We start from the raw sequence: 26019 nt of genomic DNA, 5'->3' as shown, positions 1-26019 counted from the left end.
GTATTGGCATCTCAAGCATATATGCGCCGCAGATATATGTCGGCGAATCATGTATGCGGATTGAAAATTCGTCGAGGGAAAGTTATAATTGTCTTACTTTCAGTCATGGAAATCTTCATGTTTTTTTTGAGAACCGGAGAAGGCGGCCGATTTTTCTCTGCATTAGTTTTTCCGACCAAACGCGGTCGGTCGCGTCTCCCCAACTCAAGTTAACTTTTCCCGCTCCTTGGGAAAGAGCGATAATATCATAAACACGGAAATACATTTAAGATATTGATTTTTCACGAACGATCATACCTAGAGAACTCAATATGCCAGCTAATTCCCGCAGAGGTGGGCGACAAGTCGTAATTTACACCCATCTTACTCTTTCCAATTCTCAATGACCCCCGCGCTTGACAGCTAACTTATCCCGGCAGGTTAGGGAAGATGAGGAGTCAGAAGAAGAAATACCTCGGAACACTCAGCAACGCCGTCGCCCAGATCCAGAGTCAGAAGAAGAAGAAGATGAGGATGGCGACGATGATGAGGACGATGCAACAGGTGAAGGCATGGGCTTGGATAGGGAGGAATCTTTGGATCAAGTTGTGAAGAAACTGGTCAGATATGCCTTGGCGTGCGAATTCCAGCGTTTACCAATTACAAGAACTGGTATCAAGGAGAAGGTTCTTGGAGCACAATCGAGATCCTTTAAATCTATTTTTGAACCGGCACAAGAATCGCTGAGAATCATATTTGGCATGGAAATGGTCGAACTCCCCGCTAAAGAAAATGTCACTGTTAAAGGCCGATTGAGTGAGTAACTTTGAACTTTTCCCTTTTTACGTTTCCAACTAATTACTCCCCTTCAGAGGAGGCTAGCAGAAAGTCGAAATCCACGACAACTTCCTCATATATTCTCACAAGTATTCTACCCATCGATTACCGATCATCCTCGATTATTCAGCCTTCCAAAGTTATTAGCCAGTGGGATGAAGCTACATATATAGGATTCTATACAACGGTGGTTTCTGTCATAATGCTGAGCCCTGACTCAACAATGACAGACAGCAAGCTCACGTCAGTTCTAAGAAAGTTAAATGCGGAAACAAACCTGCCCCTGGACAAGACAACTCTCATCTTGAAGAAGATGATGCAACAAAATTACATAACCCGAACTATCGAAAGAAATGATGGAGAGGAGCTGATCGAATGGAGAGTAGGACCTCGAGGAAGGATGGAGATCGGTTCGAAAGGTGTGCAAGGACTGGTGAAGGAGGTTTATGGCGAGCATGCTCCGGAGGATCTTGATAAGCGATTGGAGCGTAGCTTGGGACTAGGAAAGAGAAAGGTAGCTCATGGAGAGAACGGAGAAGGAACGGAAGTGCCCGAACAAAATGGTGCATCAAGCTCTAAGAGGGTTGCCGCGAGGGGAAGGCCGCGACGAGGAGCGGCTGAAGAAGACGATGATGAAGATGATGAATAAATAGTCGATGCATTGAACGGAATGGTAAATGCGGTTGTGAAGCGGGCGTTATTTTGGGAAGATTCGATTGTTTGGCTGCGAAACGTAGTGCACATATCAGGGCCACGGGAGTTTTGGATGCTCGAGTAAAGCAATCTGGGTCATTATTTGAATCATGAAATACTCTTAAATTGAGTGACGGAAAAAAGCATTAATTTATATCACATGTGGAAATGTGAGGTGTGTGAGTACTGCTGCAAATTGAGTTTGAACCATGTTCACAATAAATCCTGACAAAGTATTTAGTGGTTTTCACTTACGCCCAAATTCATCTTGGGCCTTGACCCTGATCTTGAGAGAAACTCTGTGCCCATTTTATGGCGAAAGGATATCATTGCGCCATAGGAAATTATGGTAAATTCATCATCATTAAAAATATCGAATTCGAAAACGGGGGATGTGAGATATTGGGCTATTGCAAATGCGATGTCCGATGTGTTATTTCTTCGATTACACGCGAGAACTCGTAGAATTGTTTATCCTCTTATAAAGCTTCGTAATATGATATCAATCTGACTCCCATTATATGTTTGCGCCATTAACACCATAGTATGACTCCTCGCCGATATCAATTTGAACAATCCTCCCCTAGCTCCGCACTCCGATATTATCTTGTCGTGTCCATGAGTGTTGTCGATATGCGATTCCCTTATTTTCAATCGAATGGATATCCTAAATACATGATTAACATCACATCTGTAAGCCATGCTAGCAAGTTCTCAAACACACCTTTCTACCTCTCTTCATTTTCCTTAAGAAGGTTCCATGCAAAAAAGATCGCTAATCCTGCACCTCGGGGGGCTTTCCAACTGGTTGTATCATTTTCTGTTGAATGTTAGTCTCCATCTTAATTCCTCCTTTCGCATATCCAATAATATCCAAGTCTAGAAAAAAAGGCTTAGGGTGTACAAAATTACACACCTCAATCATATTTTTCCTAACCATCTCCCTTGGACTTCCCATTCCAATTGCCATGTAACTCAACAAAGGCGGGTGGCCCACATACGAGGCATACGAATCTCTTTGAATATTACTCGTCCATTCGAATCTTGTTGTATCAGCATGGCCCGTCCCAACATAACGCTGCTGGAGCTGTTCAAGCTGTTGCTGCGCGCGAAGTTTGTCTGCCTATACCCAAGAACGTATCAGTAGTGATTTTGTTGTTTACCTTGGCATTATCGCCGGAAACATATAGGAAACATGGGTCGCGAATGCAACGCGATCACGGAAATAGGATTGAATTGTAAAGAAGCTTACCATTCTGTGTTGATTGACGGGTTGTGCTGGAAAGAAGAATCAAGTCAAGAGATACTTACTAGTAATTGAACGTTTACCCGGTCCGTCTTTCATCCAGCGGCCGCTAGCTCTAAATGGCATTATTTCCCAAGCTGTTATACAATCACATCTGAGCAACTAACAAGATTGAATTTTTCATAACTGACAAACTTAGCCATCCACATATCACTTAGAATTATCGATCTTACTGGAGTCGATGAATTGAGGTCCTCAGTTAAATTCGATTTCGAAGAGGCGCATGTTTAAACGGTCATGGAGTAAGTCGGGACACTCACGTGACAACGCGTTTTCCTGACACACATCACAGAGATACTTCATTTGAATTGAGACCGCAAGGTCAAACTTATCCTCTTACATTGGGCGAGCGTCTTGAACATGCAGATAATTATCGTATTGATCATGAAGCTCTCAGAAAGACTCTTGAAAGTATCAAAAAGTTTTACGAGAGCCCCTTTGCAACACCACACACCACTGACCATAAGGATTGCGAGAGTTGCATCGGAGAGGATCGTCAGACTCGCAAAGCTTATCAGGATTGGTATCTCTCAGAAGATCCAGATCGTTGGTACTCTAAATTATTTGACTATAAAGCAGAGTTACAGTCGATGTTCGAACAACCTAAAGTCCACAGGCTCGACGAGATTCACACCAGAGTAGATTACGAATTTCGGGCACATTTAAAGAAGGATCTTTGTGCACATAGACCGGATGATTCTGAGGATGTTATCGAATTCAAGGACCGCATCGCAATGGAACTAGATCAAGGGAGAAATATTTCAAAAGTTTTGAATGCTTACCTAACGGAGTACATCAAGACATGTCCAGACCCAGACCAAGTAGATTTCATCCTTCACCTACACGACACTACAACTCATAAAAAACGAATTCCAATTTACATCTCATATTACTGCAGCCCTCTGGAATCGGACTCTATCAGTGTACGGAATTACAAAAGTAAATATGCTCGAATGTTTGAGAATGAAATTCCCTACGATGAGGTTGTTGCCGCTATGAAGAAAGAGAGTGCTCGCACGAAGGATGCCGAGATAGCACAGTTACAGCATCGCCTGAATGAACTTAACCTTGCACAATCTGCGCATCTCAAAGCTAAAGCAAAGAAAGCGGAGAAAGATACACTCAAATATCTACATCATCAGCAAGTGGAAAAGGAGAGTAAAGCGCCTTGCTCATACGATGGCTGTGATGAAGATGCGGATCTATCCGTACCAGAAGGTGCAATACAATGCATCTTATGTGACTGGATTGCGTCCAAAGTTCCAGAAGATAGAGATCATAAAAGGACTTATTATTGTTCTCCTAGTCATGCGCTTCTGGACCATGAAGATCACGACAAAGCTGATCACTATTGCCTGAGTGCTCATTGGAAAGATTGTTGCCTTTCGGAGCTTAGTGCAGATGAGGAGGTATCCCATGATGGGATGTGTTTGTGCAAAGTTTGCATGGTTAGTGGACATAAGGCTCTTTTCTGCTCCGAGGAATGTTATGAGAAGAACTATAATCAACATGCTACAGAGTGGCACACGGACGAAAACGCACAGAGGTCGTTGGAAATTTTTAGAATTCCGGATGATTTTATAGTTGAGGATGTTGTTGATGATCCTGGAATAGAGAGTGGTGAAATAGTGGACACGGAGATGCATGGTGTTTAACGTGGGTGTTGTACCAGCTCTGGTGTATTGTATATTATTAGGTGGTTAGAGTCAAACAAATTTCAATCTCGAGGCCGTTTCTGAACACTTAGTGAACATGGTTAGAACTTTTTCCTGGCTACCCACCCCGACATCAGAAAGTGTTAGCAGCACATGCGAGTGACATTCAAAAATTGTACAGGGATGAAAAGACAAGTGTGTTACATTCTCTGCGAATCTCGTGCAAGTGCTACAAAAGATGATGCAGTATAACAAACCAATAGCCAAAGGTAGAGAGTGAGGGGAAACCTCTCACGAATATCATTCAATACGTTTCACTGCAGGTCTGTGACTCTGTTCTCTTGATGAAAATCACATATTCCTTTCACCCCTGGGGAGACCCACCGACCGTGCTAGATTTCTTGTGTATTGAGCTTATTTCTCAATCTAAGTATGTAGCTTATTTTTTGAAACTATATCCAATTGTAATTCAAGCATCTCATAATGCCTCGTCTGATTAAAATATTGAGCGTCACAGCTTCCAGCTCTCGAGATATACATTCCTAGAGATTACATCTATAGATGTGTAGATTTGCATAGGTCTTTCCCAAACTCAATTCCTGAACCCATAAACGCCATTATTTCCACATCACGTTATAAGATACAAATTGCACGCTAGCCAGCCCATTCAAGTCTTTGTATCCGGACCCTACCACACTGCCATTTGCCAGAACTCTCAGATAGTAGAAAGTTCTATCCTCCAGCGGATTCTACACACTCGCAGAAACAGCTCTTTTAGCCTCCTTGTTTGCCTTGATGTTCCAACCAATATCCATCCTCACGAACCTCTCAGTTTTGCTTCTCCAGTTTGAGATGAATAGAAACACAGGTGAATGTTCTGCCACCATCCCTTGACGTAAACCCTTCCGGACACTCAATGATTTCATTGAAACCTAAAGATCGTTTCGATAGATGGGATTCCTGAGCCAGGCGACAGCTGTCAGTAGTCTCACGGGGACTTAGTAAATCGCGCTCTATGCATACTCACTATATGGGCATTATTACTATATGCTGTAATGTTTCCGCTGGATGTAGGAAGTCTCTTGAAAGAGTTAACGAAAATTGCGCGAGTGTCATGCAGATAATGTGAGTGAATGTTGAGTCGTTAAAGCGGAACAATGAGATAAAGATTTCTTACTGGAATAGGTGTTCCGAAAACAGCTCGAACGGCTGTGAATCCGAAAGTGAAGACGGATGGCAAGTGCATTGTGAAGCGTGGATGTAGATCGTCGGTGCGAATTGTTGGACCTTAGTTTTGGGTTCTTGTCGACGAGAAAATGTTTTATGCGCGATACAAACGTCAAAGAGAAAAACTTTCAAAGGTCAGGAAAAGTAAGAGATCTAGGGGTAGTGTCTAATTTTATAACATTGTGCCAGTATATTTGCTTCGGATTGTGGTAGTAAAAAAAGGAACGTTGCTTTCATTCGCGTACTCATAACCCATAAAGCCGATTTGGCATCGGGAGTGCCAGTGTCAAGTAATGTGGTTCAACCTCTAATCATTGTGTTTTTTATTACCAAATGAGACATCAGACGAAAATACTCCACGAGTTGTGTGACTATATGACTGTGGATGCCACGCTAATACATGAGGGGCATGGGCTTGAACTCCACAGAAAGGGAAAAGGATGTCCGAAGTTATATGGTCTGGAGTCATGAAAATATCATTTGATTGTAGACTTCGGGTCCTACCCGCTTCTTGATATACATCCCGTGCTAGCACTTAGGGGTGTAACAACACTCCACGAATTTGTCATTCCACAGGGAGATAAACTCGGGTATAAAAAGGGTGTCGAATACCTCATACCATTGCAAAGCAAACAGTGCATACCAGCAAAGACCACATCATGGTCACTTGACTTCTAGCCCCGAGATGTATTTGATCTTGCCTAGTTCGAGACCCTCGAGGCAAGCCTAGAAGCACCAAGTGCTCAACATAGAGTAGTGACTTCTGACTCCTTGGCAGATAAAGTCATCTTGTAATACAATTCAAGATTTCATTGACTATAGCAGATAACCCTCGTTGAGAATAAAATGTACGATCTCTGAAAAACAATCACTTAACCGTGAAAGAAGATCTAGTCACTATTAAGAATACACAGAGTCTTCAGTATCGTTTTACCTAATATACAGCTCATGACCTAGAACACCACTTATTCCATCAGACTATATATCTCCAATGCTCGGCAAACATTTATCGGCGACTAGAAGTAAAGACTTTTTGATTCAATAAATTCTCATACTTCCATCGTATGCAGCAAGAACAATGTTAAATTCTGATTATATTCTCGGCGTCTCTAGATCTCTGTAAATGTTAGTACCGATGTAATTCCCATAAAGATAATAGTAGTATTACTATAGAGAGCTAGAGCTAGAGCTGTATAGAAGAACCCCCCCCCCCCCCCCAAAAAAGTTCAAAGAACAAATTCTTATCTTCCTTTAGTAAACTTCTTGTTTTATCAACTAGTGCTCAGCTCTCACAATCAGCTAGTAACTCCATCATTTCCCCATCACCATGCCAGCCATACCTTCAATAAGATCAAACAGCAGCCAGCCAGCCAGCCACGAGAATTCCCACCTTCTACACCCCCCTCCTAAAAATCCAATCTCCTCAGATGAACTACGTCAAGTCCGAGTCAGTTCCTCAAAAATTGCATATCCCAAGATCGCGATCCCATTCAAAAATTTCGTCCTCCTCCCCAGTGTAGGCAATAGTATTTCCCGTATTTCATATACGGGTTAGTTTAGTGGTGCATATCGATTTTTTTCGAAATATATACATACATAATATAAAATTCAATACTACTGAAGATATTCAATATTATATTAATATTGAATACTATTGATAAGTGTCAAGGTACGGGTAAAGACTTATATTGTACCATAAGGGTAGAAGAGCTATGGAAGAGTGAAGCCCTACTTATAGGAAGTAGGGCGCGCTAGTATGCTGTGCCTGAGGCACGAAGGCAACTACAGATTATATAGTTGGCATCGTAATAGTACCCCCCGCTCAAAGTAATCGATCCACAATTGCAATATCAATTGATCTTTTAGAAAACAAAATAATATTAAAATACTCTAATTTCTATTATTGAATTAAAATGAACTTTCTTGAGAGTAATAATCAATTACCAGAGCTTTTTAGGTTTGCTTCGGCCTCGATTCGAGAGTATATTTAGTGTAAATATTAATGGGGGATTAAAAGTAGTAGATCTTTTGAAGTTTATTTAAACAAGCGATTCTGGTTTATTTGGATTTGCTAAATGGAAAGCAATAATCATATCTTTTTGACTATAAAATCTTTAACAGATTACTAAAATATTGAGTGATATTTCTATTTAACTTAATAATAAAATCCGTCCTTATTATAACAATCAAATAGTTTATCGAATTTCTATTACTCGATTTCCTTATTTGTTTTGTTATCTTTTTTTAGGATACAGCCTTGATTTCGATAGGATTCGGTTTCGTTGATTGCTTTTTGATTAGCTAATCTAGATAAGCGGTAGAGTGGTTAAAGTAATGAGTTATAGACTACTGAAAAGATTTTAAAACTAATAGGGAGCTGGAATAGATAGACTTGTTTATAAACTTTTAGAATCTTATAGGGACTATCCTATTGTTATTACCTTTCTTTATTAAACAATTAGTTTTTATATTTTTAATACTAATCTATATTTTGTTATCTTTTTTGTATAAAGGAATATCGGTATGAGTTTTGTTAGTGTAATCTTTATATCTCTAAATGGATTGAGTAATTAGGGCTTTTAATTTTATTAGAATAATATCAAATCGGTTTGTAATCTTGTTGGCCTTTAGAAATTTGTATTTACATTAATATAATAGATTTGGGGGAATAAGTGAAAAGGGCTCAATACCAAAACATAGATGAAAACTATAATTAGCGAAAAATAAGAATATACCAGTAATCTTTGAAATAGTATTATTAAATGTAAACTTTGCAAATAGAAATCAATTGTACTAATCATTTTAGTAAAAGTTTATAAAAGCCTAAAGATATTATTCTACTATAATATTGATCCTTTCTGTTTATCTATTGGACTCGAGATAAAACGAAAAGGATCGTTTTAAAGTGATTGATAGATATTTGGATAAATGCTTTCAGAATTCTGATATAAATTGTGAATCTCTATCGAATATTATATTATTAGGTGTATTGTATAGGTAGTAGACTTTTTCGATAAACCAATCAGCAAGCTCCTCTGCGAATAGTCCTATAATCGGAATAAAATGATGCATTTTCGTTAGACGGCAGATAATTATAACGATATATTAATACTTTTTGCTATAGTATTTGTTAATTAATAGCAATATAATATAATCAATAAAGATATCGGACCAGGAGCGAAATGGTACTAACAGGGGTTCTAGGAATCTGGATGCAGTAAGACGGGAGGCTTTGGTTTGGAAGTAGAGTTGATAGGTTTATATATAAGTTTCGATTTCCCTCGATATATTAGACCATTAGTATATACAGGAGATAAGATTAATAGTTTTAACTCGATTGGAATATCCTGCCGGACCAATAGAATACATTCGGTATATGATTTGGATGCAAAGTTTAGCGGAAGGGGGAATAAAGAGGCGGTTGTGATAGAAAATTTTATTATTGATTAATCTATAGTCTTGAAAAGTGATTCGAAGATCTTTTCGAATCAATAATAGCTAATAGCAAACAATTGGGTTCTGAAATGTTTTATGTATAATAATAACCAATTCGGATAATTCGTATACTTTATCAATAAGATCATTGATCAGCTTCTCAATATTAAGGATAATTATATCTATAAGCATTGCAATGAAATCGATATTATTATTTGTTTATCAAATAAAATTCTTGAATGCAGCGGTGTCGAATACTCTTTTCGGGAGAACTATTTATAAGCGATTCTTGATTCGATTGTTATTAGAATCAGTGTGTATAAAGCAATCTTCTGCTTTTCTATTTAATGCATCAAGGCAAACTGCTTTAAGACCCGATCTGTATATAATACGAAAATTGAAACCAGCCAGGAATTCAGTTCATTTAGCTTGTTTTTGATTTAATATCTTTATTAATATAAAGTATTCTAGATTCTTATAATTAGTAATGATCTCGAATGGCTCTTGAGTTTTATATAATTTGGATCTCCATTCTTCTAAAAACTTGATGATAGCTAGTAGTTTTTTATTATAGATTTTGTAGTTATATTTGGCAACACTGTATTTTGAGGAGAAATATGTAACCGGGTATAGTCAACCCTTATTATTATACTAAAAGAGTATTCTGCCTGTAGTCCAATCGAAAGCATCTATCTCAACAACTGTGTGGCGGTGGTGATCAAATATTGTAAGGATTAGAATAAAGGCAAAGGCATGTTTCAGGTTTTTAAAGGTATTTTTTTGATCAGTAGTCTAATTTTATATATTCTCTTTTTTCAGTAGACGGTTTTAAAGGTTCTATGATTTTAGAAAAGTTGCGAATGAAGTGTTGGTAGAAGTTGGCGAATTCTAGAAAGTGTTGGAGGTCTTTTAGCTTAGTTAATGATTTCTATTCGAGGATAGTCTTAACCTTATCGGAATCCATCTCGATACTACTAGGAGTAATGATTAGGCCAAAATACTTTGTTCTTTTCGTTTCGAATTCGCATTTATCAATATCAATTTGTAATTCAGTGTTAATGAGTCTCTATATAATTTTGTAAATTTGCTTTCGATGATCTGTAACATTCTTAGAGTAGATCAAGATATCGTTTAGGTATACTGTACAATTCTTATTCAGGAGATTAAAAAGAATATGATTGATATAGTTCTAAAACAAGGCAGGAGTATTGTAAAGGCTGAAAGGTATTATCAAGGATTCGAATAAGTCGAAACAAATTATAAAAACAGTTTTCTATTTGTGATCTTTTGCAATCCGTAGTTTATTGAATATAGTAATAATATTCAATTTGGTATAAACTTTAGTATAGTATAAGGTATCGAGGGTTTCTTTGATTAATAGTAGCAAATAATAGTTCTTAATAGTAACATTATTTAGTTCATGGTAGTTCTAACAAATTCGAATACTCCCTTTAGGTTTTGTAGCTAAAAGGAATGAAGCAGCCGATTGGGAGTAGAATTTGCGGATGAATCTTTTATTTAGATTATTATCGAGCTATTTATAAACAACTTAGAGTTCAATTAAGGATATTAGGCGATCTTTATTATATAAAGGCTTTTTGCCTAATATAATTTCGATTTTATAATCCTAAGAGCATTATAACAAAAGCTTGTTAATAAAAGAAAATAAGAATCCAGTAAATAGATTGTGAAGCTAGGGTAATAGCTTGCTTTAAATTTTTATTATAGATGGTATAGGTTGATCAGTCTTTTCCATAAACTTTTTGATATCATTTTCTATAATACTGTGATGTAATTGAATAGGATTGTTTATTATTATACAGTGTAACTCGCAAGCTCTATCTAATTCATTCTAGGTTACTTTTGTGATATAAGCTTCCTAATCTTTATAGAATTGAATAAAGCTATTAGCTATAAGGAACTTTATATCGTTTATTTTTTATTGGATATTTCATAAGGCGTTAGTCGGTTTCTTAGAAGGCTTCTATAGCGATAAGGGATTTAATAGGGGTAAAATATTTTGGTTTTATAGCAGTCTTTTATATATCCTAAAGCCTACAATAATCCACACTGAGGCTGGTTTCAGAATCGGCCAGTTTAATATCATCTTGATACAAATCTCTGTTTTTCCATTGATTTAGTGAATATAGTAATAATTTGAGTCAAATAGTATTGAATCAGTAGGATTTATATTATAAAGGTTTTTATTAGTATTCTTCTTTATAGCTAAAATTGGAGGATTATATTCCAAAAGTATCGACTAGTTTTGGAATAAGAAGAAGGGAGTCTGGAGATTTTTATCAATAACTTCTTCAGTAAAAGCATAATATAAGGTTAAGATAGATTTCTTCAAAATAGATTTCAAAATAGATTTCCTAACAGATATATATAGTATTAGATTGAACGCTATATCTACTAGGATCAGCATATCATTATAATCGGGGATGATAGTTATAGTAAAGTTAATTGGGCAGCAATATCTAGAGCAATATATGGATATGAACTTAAGAATCATTATTATCCAATTAATGGTAGAGTTATAACATTGAAACTATGGAAGACCAAGGATTATAGAATCTGCATTGGAAAGATTGGTAATATAGAATAAGCCAATTTCTTTATAATTATTAATCCGTAAATCTAATAATATATATTGAGATAGGATATCAGAAGTTCTTCTGTTTGCAAATAATAGGTTGCAGATAGTAGGAAGGGGATATATAGGGATATCAAGTTTGGATATAAGAATTCTATTTATAAACCCATATCTCATGGCTTTATTATTTATTAAATCAATAAGTGGGATGATCATATTAGGTGTAAGGAAAATTTCCGTTGAGATTTTAAGAGATTTGTTATTCATTATTCTAAGATATAAAGGATTCTTAAATATAATCGATCTTTTAATCCATAAAGGCAAACTTTCTATAATAAACCTTGATTTACAATTATAAATCGAGATTAATCTTTTAACATATTTGGCTGGGGAATTGAATTTCCATTATTATCCGAATATACAAAGCCTTCAACAAATCTGTTTAGATCTTTACTGCTAGTGGGGACTGGAGAGGTATATCGAAATGGTACCGCGATAGTTGGGAAACGATTAGCAAGTGGGAATGTATTCTGGTAAATAGGACTATAAGTGTTACGATAGGGTTCAGGGTTGTGATAGTGATTGGTAATGGGAAAACAATGAACATTCGGAATATATTGATTTATAGCAAAAGAATGATTGGAATATTGTATAATTCCTGAGTTAATATTATATTTTGTATTGTTGTATCGCTTTTCTTTATAGTTGAATTTGATATAACCAGGCTTTTTATAATAAAGATAGAGGCCAAGATCTAAATATTATTCTCTATTATAACATAATAAGGATTACTAGTCTTGGCAAACAGTATCTAGTTGTATAGAATCTTTAGAGGGATTAGGTATAAATATTACAATAGTAATAACAGGCTTCTTTTCATTAGGTTTTTTCTGATTACTAAAGTTGGTGCCTTAGTTTTTATATTGATTGTTAAGATGAATCTTTTTCTCTAAATCATTATAAATACCTTGCCATCAGATTATCCATACGTCAATATCAGCGATAGAAGGTTTATTAAAACAATTAATTGAAGTATCGATTAATTCTTGTGAGATTTTGAATTTAAGATCAATAACTTGTTATTCAATAATCTTCTTACATTTGATAACAAGCTACTTAAATTCAATAATAAAGTTATCAAATGGGGTCTTCTTTATTTTATATTTATTATAATCCATAAAAGCTTTGTATAAGAAATTTAGAATCTGATATTGCTTATTTAATTCATACCAAATACCTACTACAATATGTTATCCAAAGAGCCAAAGATTGGAATCATGCATGTTGTCTGTGATTGTATTAAAGTGTATCTGATTGTTTGTATAAGTAGGGTTAGAAAGTAGGCTAGCAAGAAATGTGATTTTCTGAAACTCTGATTTATTTTTATAATCCACAATCAAGCAGTAATTGATTGCATTATGAAAAGTTGTATACTGATCTTAACATTTTGTAATATCTTACTTATTATCACTAAACTTTTCGGGAATAACAAGATACTTGCAATGAGATAAAGCTTACAAATTATTGTAAACAATAATCTTCAATATCTCAATTGTGTCTTTCAATTCGATAATCTTTGATTGAGTATTGGTGGCTTAGGTCTAAATAGTAGTAGCTTGGGCTTATAATAAGTCTGTAATCGATTCGATTGATTCAAATATAACTTAAGCAGCAGCAAAGTGTGCAGTGTTTGGATCATTGAATAGATCTGTAAAGGAAAAGATATCGGCTTCAGCAAAATTGAGAATATAATTCAAAAAAAGGAACTATAAAGATAAGCCAGATACAGATGCTTTTGATATAAGTATTTGTTCACCTATTTTTGGCACTTTTTGAGGTTTAAAACATTGATAGTAAGATATACATGGATTAATGGTAAATGCGATTGGCATGATCGGGATAAGATGTTGGTAGGGTTTTAGAAATAAAATAAGAAATAAAACTATAATAGCTTATTTGAAAATAGTACAAACTATCAAGGTACAGGTAAAGACTTATATTATACCATAAGGATAGAAAAGCTATAAAAGAGTAAAGCTCTACTTATAGGAAATAGGGCGTGCTAGTATGCTGTGCCTGAGGTACGAAGGCAATTACAGATCATATAGTTGGCGCCGTGACAATAAGATACGGGAATACAAATCTCTAATTGGATTGATATTGAATAAGCCGAAATATACGAATTTGAGGTTATCTCTAGATTTCAATAATATCAATATCAAATTATATATTCAATTGAATTATTATTTATCGTAGGTCATGAGCTAGTATATGAGTATATAGTATATAAGAGGGAATAGACTAATATTAGTCTATTATGGGAAGCTGGCTCGTATTAACAACTAAATAGCTATGAAACACGTGATTTTCATGAAACAGTATATGATATTCTTATTTTCTTTTTCTATATTCGAGGGGAAAAGGCCTTATTTTATGCTTTTTCCTACTAATCTAGCTTTCCACTTTCGTTTATTTCTCGTAGATCTCTTCCTAATCCGGCCATTCCATCAAATAAAGCTTTTCTTTCTTATTCCTTATTCGATTTCGCTAGTACTATGTCGATCTTACTACGAATGGATTGAAAGAACTAATAAAGAGCTAATAAAGAATTGATTTTCAGGCCGTTCTAGGCTAAGAGCTCTCTTAAGCGACGATCATGTGATCTGATCATGTGATCTTGTGATTCGCTCTTAGTATACTATATGAATATAGAACTATATATATATATAAAAAGATATATTATTATATTATTTTTTATATAAAAACAATATTATTAATTGATAATAAATTATCAACATTATTGAAAAATTTGATCTCTTTGATACCCTTAAATATAAATATTAATATTATATATTATTTTAACAAATTCGATTGTTTTAAGAGATTTAGAAATAATCAAATAGTATTTTTATTATTATTTAAGCTTTATTAAGATTAATTTTTTTTTTTTTTTTTAATTTTTTTTTCAGTTTTCTCATGTATCTTCATGAATACCCACTTGAAATGATATCTATAGTAATGAATATTCAATTGTCTAATACACACTATCTATCATCTCAAAAGTTTTATACACGCTATCATTTTACTATAGTATACTATTACCTATACTGCTCCTCCCTAGAGCTCTTTACATCCACACTCTGGATACAAACTTATCTAATCCGTCGATTTCAGTCAGTCAGTATTGTTAAGCGAGCTTGAGCTTTATGCGATGCGGATCGACTTTACAGTACTTTCTTCGGTATATAATATAACGCGTAGAATATAGACGTAGAGAATTCAGCTTCCTTATCCTTCTCCTCTCAATCTCTAAACGTCTCGATGCAGTCCGGAATCTCATCTCTGAGCAGGCCTTAGGAAAATCACCCAATGGTATCTTACATCAACATAAGTCTAGACTTGATTTGATATGGTGGATTTGGTATATTCTAGATATCCCCTTCAATTATACTCAGAAAGGTTATCCTTCCTTTCTTAACACTCAGGATCATTCTCTCCAACTCTTAACATTCTTCATAGTTTCCATAATCACAAAAAGAAAGAAAGAAAGAAAGAAAGAAAGAAAGAAGAAAGAAAGAAAGAAAGAAAGAAAGAAAAAGAACAATCTTACTTACTATTAATCCATACCAAACCCTCACACCGATTCTACAACTCACATCCACCCGCTCGAGTCGACAATAATTGATTCCTGTTAGTGACATACATATACATTCCCGATAACCTCACTGATATATATATACATACATGTATATATATTTCCTTTAAGGAATACCATACCATACCATACCATACCATACCATACCATACCATACCATACCATACATACCATACCACACACTCCCAATAAAAATTAATTCATTCCATCCATCCAATGTAACATCCCCCCCAAAAAAGACTCAACACACAGCTCCCAACACACAGCTCCCAGCTCCCAGCTCCCAGCTCCCAATACACATCAAACGCTATCACACCACACCACACCAAGTAAAATAAAACGAATCCATCCATATAAATAAATATAAATATAAAAAATTCAAACTTCAATTCAAACGGCGTTGGGAACATGCGATGAATGGATGACATCTAAAATCCGATGTCCCTTGCAGAAACACGAAAATCCTACATCCAATCCAATCCAATCCAATCCAATCCAATCCAATCCAATCCAATCCAATCCAATCCAATCCAATCCAATCCAATCCAATCCAATCCAATCCAATCCAATCCAATCCAATCCAATCCAATCCAATCCAATCCAATCCAATCCAATCCAATCCAATCCAATCCAATCCAATCCAATCCACCCATCCACCCATCCATCTATTCATCTCCATGTCAAAATGTAAAACTCCAGGTAAACAACTTCATCCCAGATGAATTCACCGATAATTCAACCTAATACGAAGCCGACGTCAACCCCATCACCAAATCCGTCCTTGACCATACCACCACATTTCCTCTCAGCTACCTACCTACCTACTTACTGTAACTACTGCTCAGTCATTCCAAAAAAACACATGTTGGCTGATTTGGTGTGATTTCAATCCATTTCATGTCATTTCATTTCATGTCATTAATCTCAAAGGTATTTATCTTTCTCCCATCCCCATCCCTCTTCTCCTACCCGCCTCCGTTTATTTCAATCATTTCCTATCATGTCCCCATACCCCAAATCATTCTTCATTCAAAAGAATATGATAATCCATTTCATTTATTGCCTAATACCCGTCATACATGCTATGCATCATCAAAAAAGAAGAAAAGAAATTGATACGTTTTCGTTTCCTAGGTCAGAAAGAGAAGAATAAAGAAAAAGAAAAGGTAAGAGGTTCAAATGTACAAATCGAGTTCCCTCCAGAATATGCACTTCTAGGATCTCAAAATAGAGTCTGCCTACCGCCAGCTTGTCAATCGTTCAAAAATCGTAATGGCGCCCACCCAAAACTCCATTCCATGCCATGTAAAATCATCTTTCTCTTTCCCATTCCTTCTTAATTCATAAGCTCATTCATTTGCCCTGCACCAATCCCTCACTACCTCAATCCCTCGGACTCGGCAACGGACTAACCGTATCCAATGGTGCCTTATGTAAGGCGGGTTGTGCATGTGTACCCATGAGACCCAATTTCTTCCTCTCGATAGCACTTTTAACCCATTCTGCAACCTCTGAGTCTTCGGTTCCTGTCAGGATACCATTTGATGTATCTTGTTTTACACCATCTTCCAGACTTAAACTGCATACATCGACCTGATCTTCATCTTCCTCTTCATCTTCTTCCGAAATTGTGTTTGGTTTCGAAAGCTCAGCCAACCATGGATGTTGAAGTAAATCGCTGTATGTAGGACGCATATTTGGGATTTTGTTAAGACATCCTCGAACGAAATTGCGAGCAGTTGGGGAGAAACCTTCTGCAGGAAGATCGGGTGGTTCACCATCGACAATTGCCTATTACATGTCAGATTCAAACCTCAAGATAAAGAAATAATAAAACATAAGAGAACTTACACTTAATTGTGAAAAGATATTATTATATGTCTCTGGTGGATATGGATATCTTCCCATTGCGCACTCAATAACACTTAATCCCAAGGACCAAATATCACTTTGTACACTATAAGTTCCACCTCCAGGATTTGCACCAGCTTGTGAAATTCCACCACCCGAAATTCTTTCTGGTGCCATATATGATTGACATCCAATGTTCGTTTTCGCGATACTAGCGACTAAATTTCCAGAAACACCAAAATCACAAATTTTGACCTGCCCATTGGTATTTACGAGAATATTCGTTGGCTTGACGTCTCGATGGATGATGTTGTGTTCGTCTTTCAGGGTTTTTAGACCTTGAGTGGTCGCATAGGTGATTTTCCTCAAGACATTTTCGGGAATGCCATCTCCGTAAATTTTATCAATCGATCCTCCATCCATGAACTCTATACAGATGTAAACAGCTCCCTCTTGAAAGAATGCACCGTAAAAGTCAATAATGTAAGGACTCAGACATCTGTGAAGGATGTCCAATTCCATAATGATAGCGGCGAATTTGGCTTCGTCAAGTTCCAATCTAAGTTCTTTCATTGCCATTACCACACCCGTTGTATTTCCTCCAGGTTTCACTTCGGCATCATCGGTATCCGTTGTAGACGATTTGTTACCTGCGAGACCCAACCCAGGTTTGCGCATTCGTGGTCTTGCATGTCGAACTTTGTAAACAGTACCATAATTTCCTTTACCCAATTCTTCCAAGGTATCAACCTCATCCAAAGATATATTGAAATTTGTACCATTTGCAAAATCGATACCACCTCCATGAATAACAGCTTTTCCTGCAAATTTCAAGGTTCCTTTCTCCGTGTCAACGTATTTTGCAAATTGATTAAACATAGAACCTCCATTTGCAGTGTTGGGTGCACCATTTGATTCGGAACCTGGCGCGGCAGCTGGAGCTGGAGGTAGACCACCAGGTAATTTCATACCTCTTCTTGCGCTTAACCCACCACCACCCATTTTCATTTTCGGAATTACCGGAGCGGAAGCAAAGTTTTGTGGTGGAGGTCGCATGTTGGGTGGTAATTGTAATCCTCCAGGTAATCCATCTACGACAGGTGAAGCTGGGACCCCCGGTGATGAAATTGTCGCGGGTAATTGTGGTCGTGGGGAAGGTGCGCCTTGTCTTGATGCGTGAAATGCCTTCATTTTTTCTGCCATGGAAGTAGGTAAACCACCACCAGGTTGTCTGCCCGCTTGTGAGGATCTACCTCCTCCTGGTATCGATGGACCAGGTCTTGGTCTTCTGGCATTCTGCAACATACCAAGAGGTGTGGAAGATGCTGTCATGTTGGCTATTCCCTCGTTTTCTGACGCTGGTCGAAGAGACGGTATAGTAGGAGGTTTCGAAGAACTAGGTGATGTAGGAGCTTCGGTCGTTTGATCATCGGTAGGCTTTTCTTGAGAAGGGGTATCTTTAAAAGCAAAATCGATTGAATCGCCCGGAGCACCCATCGTATCTAGTCGAGGATTATCTGCCATTATGCTGATAAGAGAATTGTTCGCATTCGAGAGATATTATGAGCGGTGGGGTAAGAATCGAATGTTGTTGTCAACCTTTCTGGCGTGAAAAGGATTAGTTAGTACATGAAGTGATTGATATCTCTCTTGGCAAAAGTATATTTTGGATTGAAGAGTAGAGATTGGAGGCCTCACCTTCTTGATGAATCAAACTGACTTTGATGAACTGGAAATATTCCGATCAAGAAGAGGGAAGGCTGGTCTAGAGCATGTGCTAGATATACCTAGACCAAATATCTACCAGTAGTTCTTCTGATTTTCACTCGTGTGAACTTTATTTGGGTGTTTAGGTGTTTAGATTATCCTTAGGAGATAATGGAGTCGTTGAGCCACAAGTTGGTATAGTGGTCTGCGAAAGAATCTGGGTCTTGACCTTTGGTGGAAAGAATATTTGGGGCAATTCGAGACGAAGAAATGAAGCTATCGACTGATTTGAACTTTGGTCGTAGCGGGTCGAAGCTTAAGATGCCGGGGGCGCCGTATCTAACTTGGTTTTTTTTTTCTGGTGGTTTTTTCTTCTTCTTAGTCTGCTCCTTTTCTTCCTTTCTCTGCCTTTCTCTTCGAATCTTTCACTCCCGATGTGTCGAGCCGAATGAGTGGTTTATAATAGTTGGCAAAAAGAAGGATTGGAGACTGGAGGTCTAGGTTCTTTAATGGGACGGGACGAAGCTTTGATTAATAATGAGGGGAAATGATATTTACGACAAGTAGAAGTGGTGGTGGGAGTGGTGGGAGTGGTAGGAGTGGTAGGAGTGGTAGGAGTGGTAGGAGTGGTGGGAGTGGTGGAAGTAGTGAGAGTAGTGAGAGTAGTGGAAGTGTTGGAAGTAGTGGAAGTGGTGGAAGTAGTGAGAGTAGTGAGAGTAGTAGGAGAGTAGGTGGGTAGTCGTAGTAATAGAGATTGAATTGAGAAGTTTTCATGGAATTCCCAGATATTTATTTAGGATCTTGATGAGATTATCGAATCCATGGTATGTTTGTGATTGTATGGGATCGAGGTGGGAAGTTGGTGAAAGAGATTCTAGTTATAGTGTCCCAAAAAGCATTCAAAATCAAAAAGATCTTGATGTCAGTTAGCAATCAATGGGAGAACGTAAGAACGTAAGAACGTAAGTGGCAGGTGATCCGTAACCAATCCTTACAATTGCTGATATAGTTAGTACTGGTAAAACAAGGACAATAATATAAATAATATAATGAAAGACAATTATAATTACTATATATTATTTACCTAGGTAAGTACTACCACCCATCTATCTTTTGAATCATTTTCAACAAAATGAAGCTTTTGCTTTCGATCTCAAGTTGATGATGTGTATTGTTTTATTTGTTTTGACTTGATACCTATACCTGTAAATGTTAATATCGATATTTCTTCTATAGATCTAGATGTTGTAAAATTCGATCTGAATTTAGATTAGATGTACTCTATATGTATTTGTATTTGTATTTACATTTGCAATTATATCTATGCCTATATCTACATCTACCCTACCTAGTAGGTATTTATATCTACATCTATACTGACCTCGGGACACCTCGGTATTTATATGTATAGGCATTTATTCATTTATCTGTCTTATTTCACATCGTAAAGACTAAATCCTATACACAGAATAGATAAAATCCATCCATCACATTGCTGTATCGAATGAAAGACGATAAATGATAAATGATCAATGATCCAAATGACAGAATGGGGAGCATCTGAAGCACGATGACGTTGAATCCGAGAGTGAAGGAAGAAAATCGATCTGATGGAGGGGCATTGATGAGGGGGGGGAGCATAAAATTCGAGGGGGTGGGAGAATCAGAATGCGAATCGTGATATCCATACTTAGTACCCGCGGAGTACGGAGTATACTGGTACGGCTGGAGTGAAGCTATCTTCAAGAGTAATAATTACTACTTCCTGTACCAGTACTATTCAATTCGCATGAAAAGATTCATCAATTTGATTGGTTCAGATGAGCGAGGAGATGGATCTTTCACTGGATCACAATTGAATCACATTTTCTCATTTTTTCCCTCAATTTTCTCACTTCGCAACTCTAGTCCCTCATTTTCTCCAATCCCCAATCTCCATCCAATCTTCAAATCTCCATCCTAATAAACCAGGGGGCATCTCGGAGCTCACCCACCCACCCACCCACTCTCCTATCAATCTTGAATTCAAGTCAAGCCACATACGAAAGAAATGGATTGTCCAAACTCTTTGGTTCGTGGATCAATTGCTTTGGAGATGGAGATTGATCAGATTTGTCCCATTTGTATGGACTATGCATGGACTATGGAGTATGAGGTATGCAGTATGAAGAAGAATTGGTATGATTCGAACCATGAATTGAATGTAGATCAACTTACGATATGTATGACTATCTACGTAAACATACCAAACAAACCCTTTGACGTTGTGATCAATGGAGTGATATACCTACATCTACGTACTTTTCTTCACCTCTTCTTTACCCTTCCTGGATCGATATATTTACTGTACAATGACTACTTTGGGACATTAGACCCTGGATGACGTGGTTGAAGAAAAGGCAAAACACGTCCCGTTGTAATTCTGCTCGATAAGACATCTACGAATGATGATAATAATATGGATGTATAATATGTATAGTGTGTAGGTTATATCGGCTAGGATCTTGATTACTATTGATATCATTTCCCAAACATTCAACTCCAATAGGTACCCAAGTGCCGGTTCTCTGATGGTAATGTCAAGTTTGGCAAGTTTTGCAATTAGATACTAGGTAGATATGGTAAACGAGTCAAGTTAGGAGATACTAGGGAGGTATTGACGGTATAAGCCGCCTTAGCATAATTATCTTCATCCTCATCCTCATTCTCATCCACTTCCACTTTCACTTCCCAGGAACTCAACTTCCCCTATCAATCCAAAGGGAGTGAGGCTGAGGCTGCGGTGTCGGTAGACCATCCATTAGTACTAATGTATCCATAAACATACGCCTGACTATATTTAACTTTTCATCATAGAGAAAGCATAATCGGAATGAAGGGTCCAATCCAAGTTGTCAAAAGTCATACTCTTCCCTATTGCATCCCCCAATTCTCTAACCTCAAGCTTAAATTTGGATCGATGATTTGATACATGATTTGATATATGATTTGATAGGTCTCTCCGTGGCGACGGTTACCTAGGTATGCATTCTTGGTTTCATAAAAAATAGGGCACCAGCCTTGATACTACTTCCACATGGTTTGTTGTACTTTCCTTCCCGTCCCGTCGTTATATTTCCTGGAATCTAGGAGCTAGGTAGGCATGTAGGCATGTCGGCTATTACCAACACCTTTCCCTTGCAGCATCTTTTTACCATTTGGGATGTCTCCAGCTTCTTCATGAGTGGAATCATGCCAACTTATAGAGTGGCTCGAGTCGAGTGGGTAACACTGGATATGATTGAATTGGATGCTTTGACATTTCTCTTTCGGTTCTTCATGCAAGTTAACGTCAGTCATTCATCTATAAACAAGGAAAGCCAAGAAATTGTGGAGTTTTGGCAGTGAGTGAGTGCCAAGGTGAGGTTTGAAACTTGGGAAAGATTTCATCGTCATTATTGTGGCGGGCACTGTGGCACTGTGGCTCGATGTAAATAGTGGCTGGGTATGAGTAGTGGCTGGGTATCGCTTGTTATCAATGCAGGTGCCCAGGTGAGCGACCATACACAAGTTGGATTGATTCTGATGGCGATATGGACAGTGAACAATGGACAGGACAGTGGATATGATTGATGGTGATATGGACAATGAACAATGGACAGTGGATATGACAGATGAAATATATACGGAGAAGAGCGAAGAGAGGCGAAGAGACTACGAGCTGGGCTGAATTGACTTGATTTGAATGGTATATCGAATGTACGAAGGATCCCTCTCCTCTCCTATTTCCATGAATTTGATATCATTCAAGCCAACAATTTCATCATCTCAAGCAGCACCAAGCAGCACCAAGCATCACAAAGTTACACACCAAGAAGTATGACATGAAGGATTTCTCTTCTTTTGTTATACATCACATACCTCGATACCATTTGTGACATGCATTTCCAGACATTCACATCTCAATGGTCAATGTACCAAAGTATATGTCAATGAGAAGCACCAGAAGATGTGAATAGATTTTCTTTATATAATAGATACGGAGGGACGATAATGAAAAATCCTTCGGATACAACATCGAGGTAGCATTATCGTCTTGGCCGAATACCGAGAGGTAGTGGGTAGAATATTATTGTGACCAATGTACCGCACCTGCATGAAGCCTTATTGTGTATCGTGAAGGAGGAGGGAGTTGGAGTATATATGAGAGTTGGCAAGTACTCGACAATTATGAGTATTGGAATGTAATCTTACCATAATCTTCAATCCATTTCACTTCAGTTCACTCAATTGACGATATTGATACCTACCTATTCTCCCATCAATTGGCTCCTTTTTATCTCTTTATCATATCACAACATCACATTTCAACCAATCATAACTGGATTTAATTCCAAGAACATCTTACGCCTCAATCAACTTCTTGATAATTCCAGTCAACTTCTTTGTTTGACCCTCGTGCTCTTACTCACACTGACTCTTACGTTCAAGTGTTTGCTGCCTTATTTGTTGTTGTCATACCAGACCATACCTACTTCTCAATATCAAATTCCTCAACTCAATGTAACTCAAGAACTCAAGAACTCAAGAACTCAAGAACTCAAGAACTCAAGAACTCAAGAACTCAAGAACTTCTCACCAACTCTCAACATCAAACCGTCAGATCATCATATACCTACCCAGTCCCGTCATAAGCATAAGCACAAGCACAAGCATAAGCACTTTACTTATTCATACTCCTTGTCATCATCATCGCCCTTTCATTCGTCAATGTTATTTGTCCACGCGGCGACTTGCTCAGACTTGGTCAAAAAATTGAATGGCTGAGAACGGATCAACATCCACATCTTCCGTAAGTAATCATTTACCAAGGTACGGTACAGGACGCAGTCTAGCTACTTATTCGACCATACCATCCTTGGCCTTATCGCATTTGCAAAATTCAGGTCCGGCCCAAGAAAAGCTAAAACCACGTCAGTTTTGCCCAGTCGTTACACAGCCGCCGTCGCTCAATATTTCTCATTCAATAGCTTGAGGGAGAAAAGAAAGAAGAAGAAGAAGAAGAAGAAGAAGAAAGGAGTAAAATAGAGAAGCTGATTGCGCTTCACTTCATCAATATATTTGATTGTCTTCCAATCACGCCGAACAATCTCACCAACTTAATTCAAACATACGAAAAACATCATCAAACTTCTTCAAAGATTGTTTGAAACCTCAATTGTCGAAGAGGACGAAAGTACCTCGATTATCAACAACCTCACATACTTCGACCAATTTCTATCGCAGACTTTGGTTTGATCGTTCGATCCCGTTAAAATCATCATGGGATTATTCACATCACCTACTTCCTTTCGACTGGCCAATCTAGCTACCAATAACGATGTCGGCGCATCTTCTATCTCAACACGATCCCTAACAGATGTCGCGTTCGGCACTATGGCAAATGACCATTCTTCACATCCTGCCCTTGGTCATCTTATACTATTAGTCTTCGAAGCCGTCATGGAAGTCGTATGTGTTAGTTTACCCGGTTATATCGTGGCAAGACAAGGAATGTTCGATGCAGACAAACAGAAGTTTGTTGCAAATCTCAATGTTGCGCTCTTCACACCTTGTTTGAGTAGGTACCTTGGGACCTGGAGAAATATGGATAAAGGCTAATAAATTGGATAGTCTTCACCAAATTGGCATCTCAATTGACGGCAGATAAATTGGTCGAACTTGCAGTCATCCCAGTCATCTTCATCGTGCAAACATTGGTCTCATATCTAGTTTCGGTAGGGGTTGGTAAGGCATTTGGGTTTGGAAAGAGACCGGCCAACTTTGTTACTGCGATGGGTGTATGTTATTGTTCCTTCGACCTTTCGATTGATACAAGTGCTAATAGTCTTAATAGGTATTCGGGAATTCAAACTCTTTACCCATTTCCCTCGTCATTTCATTGTCGCAAACATTAAAAGGTTTACATTGGGACAAAATACCTGGAGATAACGACGATGAAGTTGGCGCAAGAGGTATCCTATACCTTCTCATCTTTCAACAATTAGGTCAACTAGTTCGTTGGAGTTGGGGGTATCATGTTTTACTTGCACCACCCGAAACCTATAAGGATGAAGAAGAAGGACGATACAGAGATGAACCTGTTCTAATCCCTGGATTGGATGGCGAAGAAGATAATGATGATAATGGTGAATCGTCCTCAAACTCTTCCAATTTCGGTGGCAGAACACCAGTTACCCACGCTTTACATGACAATTCCGATGAAGAAGAACCTGCAAAATTACCTGGTATCATGGCCACACCTACGAATGGAAATCACTTACCAGGTAACAATGATGATATTACCTCATTCCCAAGTATTCGAACACCACCATCCGAAGAGGAATTAGAAATTCCAGATGGAATTCGAGGTTGGATCCCTAGGGCAAAATTCCATACTAAACGAACCGTCGCTAAAGCATCTCATCACACCTATCACTCTTTACCAACTCCTGCTCAAGGACTCGTCACGAAAGTTTCAAATTCTACCAACAAATTTTTAAATGGTCTTTGGGAATTCATGAACCCCCCCCTCTGGGCTATGCTTCTCGCTGTGATTGTCGCATCTATTCCAAAACTTCAACACCTTTTCTTCGCTGAGGGATCCTTCATCGCCAACTCCGTTACACGAGCCGTCTCTCAATCAGGAGGTGTAGCCGTTCCCCTCATCTTAGTCGTCCTCGGTGCGAACCTTGCTAGAAATACACTTCCTCAACATGTTCTCGACGAAAATTCAGAAGAGAATCAAATTGGCACAAAACTTCTCATCGCTTCCTTGATCTCCAGAATGTTACTTCCAACATTGATCATGGCACCACTTTTAGCTTTAACAGCAAAATATGTTCCAGTTAGCATATTGGATGATCCAATTTTCGTCATCGTCTGCTTTTTGTTGACAGGTGCACCTAGTGCTTTGCAATTGGCGCAGATCTGTCAAATCAATGGGGTTTATGAGGGAGTGATGAGTAAATTACTTTTCCAAAGTTATGTTATTTGGATTTTGCCAAGTACATTGATTCTGGTTATGTGTGCCTTGGAGGTTGTGGAATGGGCTGCTTAG

The 26019-nt window shown here is 37.7% G+C and overlaps 8 protein-coding genes across 8 annotated transcripts; 5 read left to right on the top strand and 3 right to left on the bottom strand.

The window, feature by feature from the left end:
• Positions 1-311: 311 nt before the first annotated feature.
• On the top strand, positions 312-1465 carry EAF02_011580 (uncharacterized protein; the record flags this gene model as incomplete). The annotated part of the gene is made up of 3 exons (XM_038907627.1): positions 312-347; positions 420-795; positions 852-1465. The coding sequence occupies 3 exons, from the start codon at positions 312-314 to the stop codon at positions 1463-1465; spliced, it is 1026 nt and encodes a 341-aa protein (XP_038752640.1).
• An 819-nt stretch (positions 1466-2284) lies between these two features.
• EAF02_011579 (uncharacterized protein) lies at positions 2285-2764 on the bottom strand (the record flags this gene model as incomplete). Its single annotated transcript, XM_038907626.1, has 3 exons — positions 2285-2329; positions 2426-2632; positions 2762-2764. 3 exons carry the CDS (start codon positions 2762-2764, stop codon positions 2285-2287), a joined length of 255 nt encoding a protein of 84 aa, XP_038752639.1.
• A 288-nt stretch (positions 2765-3052) lies between these two features.
• Positions 3053-4470, top strand: EAF02_011578 (uncharacterized protein; the record flags this gene model as incomplete). Its single annotated transcript, XM_038907625.1, has 2 exons — positions 3053-3057; positions 3108-4470. 2 exons carry the CDS (start codon positions 3053-3055, stop codon positions 4468-4470), a joined length of 1368 nt encoding a protein of 455 aa, XP_038752638.1.
• A 749-nt stretch (positions 4471-5219) lies between these two features.
• On the bottom strand, positions 5220-5716 carry EAF02_011577 (uncharacterized protein; the record flags this gene model as incomplete). The annotated part of the gene is made up of 3 exons (XM_038907624.1): positions 5220-5402; positions 5498-5551; positions 5648-5716. 3 exons carry the CDS (start codon positions 5714-5716, stop codon positions 5220-5222), a joined length of 306 nt encoding a protein of 101 aa, XP_038752637.1.
• Positions 5717-16766: 11050 nt separating this feature from the next.
• Positions 16767-18758, bottom strand: EAF02_011576 (uncharacterized protein; the record flags this gene model as incomplete). The annotated part of the gene is made up of 2 exons (XM_038907623.1): positions 16767-17174; positions 17235-18758. 2 exons carry the CDS (start codon positions 18756-18758, stop codon positions 16767-16769), a joined length of 1932 nt encoding a protein of 643 aa, XP_038752636.1.
• A 730-nt stretch (positions 18759-19488) lies between these two features.
• On the top strand, positions 19489-19977 carry EAF02_011575 (uncharacterized protein; the record flags this gene model as incomplete). The annotated part of the gene is made up of 4 exons (XM_038907622.1): positions 19489-19668; positions 19739-19765; positions 19855-19887; positions 19951-19977. The coding sequence occupies 4 exons, from the start codon at positions 19489-19491 to the stop codon at positions 19975-19977; spliced, it is 267 nt and encodes an 88-aa protein (XP_038752635.1).
• Positions 19978-23739: 3762 nt separating this feature from the next.
• EAF02_011574 (uncharacterized protein) lies at positions 23740-24008 on the top strand (the record flags this gene model as incomplete). Its single annotated transcript, XM_038907621.1, has 2 exons — positions 23740-23772; positions 23793-24008. 2 exons carry the CDS (start codon positions 23740-23742, stop codon positions 24006-24008), a joined length of 249 nt encoding a protein of 82 aa, XP_038752634.1.
• Positions 24009-24242: 234 nt separating this feature from the next.
• On the top strand, positions 24243-26019 carry EAF02_011573 (uncharacterized protein; the record flags this gene model as incomplete). The annotated part of the gene is made up of 3 exons (XM_038907620.1): positions 24243-24540; positions 24594-24760; positions 24817-26019. 3 exons carry the CDS (start codon positions 24243-24245, stop codon positions 26017-26019), a joined length of 1668 nt encoding a protein of 555 aa, XP_038752633.1.

This window comes from Botrytis sinoallii, assembly GCF_014898435.1.
Source record: "Botrytis sinoallii strain Bc 23 chromosome Unknown BSIN_033, whole genome shotgun sequence".
NCBI classification, from domain to species: Eukaryota; Fungi; Ascomycota; class Leotiomycetes; order Helotiales; family Sclerotiniaceae; genus Botrytis; species Botrytis sinoallii.
Note: the sequence above shows the minus strand (reverse complement) of the source record. Positions and strands in the feature narration are given on the sequence as shown.